This window comes from Hippoglossus stenolepis, chromosome 21 (genome assembly GCF_022539355.2).
Source record: "Hippoglossus stenolepis isolate QCI-W04-F060 chromosome 21, HSTE1.2, whole genome shotgun sequence".
NCBI classification, from domain to species: Eukaryota; Metazoa; Chordata; class Actinopteri; order Pleuronectiformes; family Pleuronectidae; genus Hippoglossus; species Hippoglossus stenolepis.
In genome coordinates this window covers 1,508,847-1,514,345 of record NC_061503.1, presented here as the reverse complement: position 1 = coordinate 1,514,345, position 5,499 = coordinate 1,508,847, and the positions used below count along the sequence as shown (strand labels likewise).

At 39.5% G+C, this 5,499-nt stretch overlaps 1 protein-coding gene across 1 annotated transcript in view; it reads left to right on the top strand.

Annotated features, from left to right (window-relative positions):
- The first annotated feature begins 1,364 nt into the window (after positions 1-1,364).
- LOC124851234 overlaps positions 1,365-5,499 on the top strand; it is a 4,836-nt gene continuing 701 nt past the window's right edge. Inside the window, exons 1-6 of the mRNA XM_047338420.1 lie at positions 1,365-1,437; positions 2,061-2,241; positions 2,603-2,851; positions 3,015-3,186; positions 3,295-3,443; positions 3,675-3,847. Coding sequence (XP_047194376.1) covers positions 1,393-1,437; positions 2,061-2,241; positions 2,603-2,851; positions 3,015-3,186; positions 3,295-3,443; positions 3,675-3,847 — 969 coding nt within the window. The 5' untranslated portion in view covers positions 1,365-1,392. The remainder of the gene's footprint in view (positions 1,438-2,060; positions 2,242-2,602; positions 2,852-3,014; positions 3,187-3,294; positions 3,444-3,674; positions 3,848-5,499) is intronic.

The window sequence follows — 5,499 nt, the reverse complement described above, 5'->3', positions numbered from 1 at the left end:
TATGTCATGTAGCCTGCCAAACGGATCCACCAAAGATGTGCACAGTTGCCACGCAGCTTTCTGTGAAAACTCTACGACCTCACTACAAAAGTACAGGTTTGTTTACCCTCAGTTACTTCGTCATGTCATTCATTGTGTCTCTGTGTTTTAATTGTAACAACTTGTCATTGTTTAATTTGGTGTGACTCCAAGGATACTGAATGTATGTTTTTATGTATCATAGCTACACAGAAATATATGCCCTGCACTGATGTCGGTGTTGAAACCTCAGCTGTGGCCTTCAAAGCATCACAGCCATTCCTAACATCGACACCAATAAAGAGGCCAAGTAAGAGACCTCGCTTGGAGGAGGAAGAGGACAGCCCTTTTGAGGTAAGTTCAAGTATGGACTTCGGACAGCCACAGGATGCTACCTATGATCCTGATGACTCGGTCACAGTCTTGACTGAATCAGCAGATGTGACGTGAGTGACTCAATATTTAATGCATTTAAATACATTTTAATAATCAGATGGATTACATTCCTACAATTAATTTAACTGTAGCAGCATGGAAGTTGATTTATTTGTGAAATCTTTGTCTTTCTAATAGAATTGAATCTTCTGACCCTGTTCATAAGACACCCACATATATTGTCTATGAAAACTGCCTCATGGAGCTGTTTGAGGTGTGCCCTGTGTGTCGGCGGGTGACAGATGTGCGAAGAAGAAGGGTTGGGACATTCCTCTCTGTAGAACAGCAGTGCACACACTGTGAGTTCTCCAGAAAATGGAATAGTCAGCCTCTTCTTGGTAGCACTCCTGTTGGGAACATCCAACTCTCAGCTGCAGTGTATGCCACTGGTGCCTCTTTCTTCAAACTTGAGAAGGTAATTGTTAATTGACTTTACCTTAATTCACAACTTAATTCACTTGTAGTAATTAATTGAACATATAATATTATCATCTGAATTTGTGGAGTGAAATTATATATATTAGTTCATTAGTATATACACACACAATACGAAAAGCATTACTAAAGAAAAGAGTCCTGTGTCTTTTTTGACCTCAGATCTTCCGGGCAATGCAGTTGAGGATGTTTCATTATGCCACATTTCGAAGGCACGCCCGGTTGTACATAGAGCCTGCAATCGTTCACAGCTGGAAAACAGCGCAGGATGGCATGTTGGACCAGCTATGTCAGCAACAGAAAGTCATCCTAGGTGGTGACTTGAGGGCTGACTCACCAGGTACGGAATACTGACTGTTACTTTTTTATGAAAATATCTTTGTTTAGACAAAGGTTTACTAAGAAAAAAACATATCATACAATGACATGTGAAATGACATATAAAGTAAAAGAATTACATGTATTTTTGAAGGACATTGTGCCAAGTTTGGCAGTTACACGGTGATGGACCTGACGACCAACACTGTTATTGATCTGCAGCTGGTTCAGGTGAGTAACATAAACTCCAATGTGTAAACTAAACTACGTTATTGAAAATGTGTCATATTTCCATGGCAAATTTCGGATGGAAAAGCAGTATGTCTTGATTCAACCCGAATTAGATGAATGTACTAATGGAGTATGCAGGGAACTCATTACAACTGGTGAAGATAATCTGTTTATTCAGAACTGCCAACTTTAGAAAGTCTCAGTAGGTTAGTGCATGCAGCAGAAAGTGCATAGCAATATTGCTTCAACATGATGTTCTTGGAAATGTACAACACAGCACTAGCTAACAGAACCTATGACTATTTACAGGGCTGGAGAATAAGCACATCTAAACAATGACATAAAAGATTATCCACAGGAGTCTGTCTGGAGGGTCACTTTGGGGGATGCAACGTGTGAACAACAACAATTAGCTAAAGCTTTGAAGGGGGGTAGGTGTGAATAACACCACAGACAGTAAGTCTGGGCTGCTCACAAAAACCTTGGCATGGTCACAAACAGAGGGAGGAAGATAGTCATGACTACTGAAATAATGAAAATGCAATGAAATAAATTCACTGACATTGTTCTCTATGTGAACAAAGTCCAAAAATAAAGCTGGTTAACCATTCCTTTATAATCAGAGCAATGAAGTTGGAGGAAGTTACCACATGGAGAAAGAGGGTCTGAAAAGGAGCCTTGCTCTCTTGGAGGCACGTGGTGTGATTCTGGAGAGCATTGTCACAGACCGCCACCCTCAAATCCAGAAATTCCTGAGGGAGGCCAACATCACACAGTACTACGATGTCTGGCACATGGAAAAAGGTATTATTTCCTGTGTCTGTGTACCAGGGGGCTCATCAGGCTAAGAAAGTCCCTGTTCACATGTGAAAACTCTATGTTGGTTAATCTAGGTATGCTTTCTCCACACAGCACTTTTGTTCATTATCAAAGTCATGGAGCACATAAATAATTATCACAAAGGTTTGATTTCCTTATTCTATAATCAGAGAAGACATTTCGCATAATTGGCAATTTTGTAATTAATTCACTCACTCACACAATACATTGAAGGCATGCCCTGTTTGGAATATTATTTAGAGCTTATGTGGGGATTAATTTTGTATTGAATATATACTTATATACTTATGTCTGTGCATGACTAAAATATTTTTTTTATTGTTAGGACTGTCCAAGAAACTGGTCAAGATTTCACAGAACAAAGAATGTGAGAAACTGAAGAAGTGGCTTCGCAGCATAAAAAACCACATCTACTGGACAGCCGCTACGTCAACATCAGGGCCAGAGAGAGTGGCAAAGTGGACCTCCATCCTTAACCATGTCCAAGACATCCACTCCCATGAAGACCCTGTTTTCCCCCAGTGTTTGCATCCGCAACACACTTCAAGGGACAACAGCAAATGGTTGACAGCAGGTATGTTCACCCAATTTGCATTGTAAATGTAAGGCTTGTGTTTATATACATGTACAATATATATATATGTATATGTATATATGTATGTGTAAAACAAAACAAATAACAAATGCCATAATCACTTTGAATCTATAGTTATGTTTTTCCCCCTTTTTTTTTACAGGGACACCAGCCTTCTACAGATTAGAGAAGGTGTTGAGTAGCAAGAGGGTTCTGAAAGATGTGGGGAAGCTGAGCCCTCACTACCAGACCTCGTCGTTGGAGTCTTTCCACAGCGTCATTCTGCGTTTTGCGCCAAAAAATGTTGTCTTTCCTTTTCTTGGAATGTTATGCAGGTAACAATACGATCATTTTTTAAAAGAAATGTATAGCTATTATGTATTTTACAAACAATTATACACGCATACACACATGCTCTTATAAGTATTATTTTCTCCCCAAAGACTCTACCTGGCAGCCCTGCATTTCAATGAAAATGCTGGGCGTCCCCAAGCAACAACTTCAGCTGGTGAGCCGCTATTTACAGTGAACTTCCCAAAATATAAGAAGGGCGAGTGCACAGCAAAGCCGGTGAAAGCAGATCCAACCTTCCGTGAGTGTCACAGGCTTTATTTAAAATTTCACAAAGTCAAACAATGTACAACAGTATGTGAAACATAAATAACATATAAATGAACTGCTGTCTTTAAATGGTCTTCATAATAAATAGAATAATATAATTACAAAATAATTATAGAAAGACAATATAAATACAAAAAAGTTCAAAATGTGCTACATTGTAACAGGTTTTGATTATTAAAAAAACTTTCTTTTTGTATTACAGACTACGTGGATAACCTGTTGGACCTCATCTTTCACAAGGTTTTTCAGGACCCGGCCCCATATCTGAATGAGGTGCTGAAGATCCCAATACCCGAGGATCTCTCTGCCAAGTATGAGAAACCTGACAAGCGGGAAGTTATAGCCAGCTATGTGTCGAGGTTCAATCAAGGGCAGGTCTGAACCCCGTATACCTTCCCTGAGCATCAGGGAACACTCTGCGTATCTGGAGCACCACGCAGGAGGGCAGGACCACCCTGATTCTCCGGCCCAGATAGCCCCAACACCAGCTAACAAAGCTTCTGTACGCCAAATACCTGTAACGGCTGAGCAAAGTTTACATTGTATTTAGAGAACAAATGGTGACACATATATACAGTGTTCCTTTGTTTACAGTATGGCTACTGACTAATTTTATAATCAATGTTTTTATTATACTTGGTATTTTTTGTATTTATTACCTATGTACCACCTAGTACATTTAATAACTATGTTTAAAAAGCTGTGTTGCATTCTTTCTAGCAATCTTTCTGACAATAAAAGTGTATAGAAACAGTTTTGTGTGCTTTTAGTGTTTGATATGTTACATGTCAGCAATTGACACGTGTAAGATGAGCAGTAAGCAAAGTAAGACAGAGGGAAGAGTAATTTATTGTATTTTCTTCCTCAGTCATATTTGTATTGCAGAAATGACTGATGACTCATGCATAAAAAAAAACAACTTACTGCTCTATTCCTCTTAGATGTAAAGGTCCATAGTCTGCCCTATAGATGTTGAATGCATTCTGTAGTGAGAACACATTCAAGCACACAGGTTCAAGGCCCGGATGATCGACCATGCACGTTGGTTGGTTCTGAAGCTGCAGTAGTCTTCTTGTAACCTTGAATATTGAAAGTGTAAGTGACATGGAATATACAACAGGTGATGACTGCATAATTTCAATGTCATTCATAAATAATTCTACCTGTGGTATCTCCCTGCAGCATACATTCTCAGGCTCTGTAGGCATTTGATCACACTTGGCACAAATACACCTGTATTAATAAAGAATTTTTAAAAAGTGAAAACATTGCAGGTAAAGTGTATTTGAATGTTGTGATAATATTACATACATAAGTCACCAAATACAACGATTTAATGAGAAAACAATGTTTAAACGCTAATTAATGGAGGTAAAAACGTTACGTTATGTCCTACACCTACTGCTTGGTTAATTACTGTTGTCAGATAACATGTAGCAATGTAGCATGTAGCAATTATAGCTTAATGGCGTTCCGTTACTTGCATTTACGTAAACACTTCCCGCAAACACTAACTTACATAAACACACTGTATTTGTTACATACTCGTACACGCACACTATTCACGTACTCGAGTCACTAGCGATGCTCTCGACACCGACAACAAGACCGTAGAAGAGACGTAGAAGAAGTTTACTTGCCATTCAGAAACGTCTAAATTCTCGAACTTCTTCGGGAGCCTCTTCTTGTTCAGGGTCTGACTCTGGTTCAAAACGATATGGTTCCAAGATTGTATCTTCGTCTCCAGTAGCCATATTTATTTTAAGCTAATGGGTAGCACAAAACCTTAGGCGAGCGCATCTCGTGGAGGAGGGAGGAGGGGGGAGGGGGGAGGGGAGAGGTGGGAGGGGGGAGCTGGCTCAGGCACTCAAAACAGGTCAATCTGTGGAGGGCTGTTTTATACAGGGTAAAAAGGGTGCTGTTTTATATGATCCTTGTGGTATTTTGACCAAAGTATATTAGAGACATTTCATTAAGACCCCAAGGAACCATATCAACTTGTGGTAAAATGGGCATGCTATTTCCCT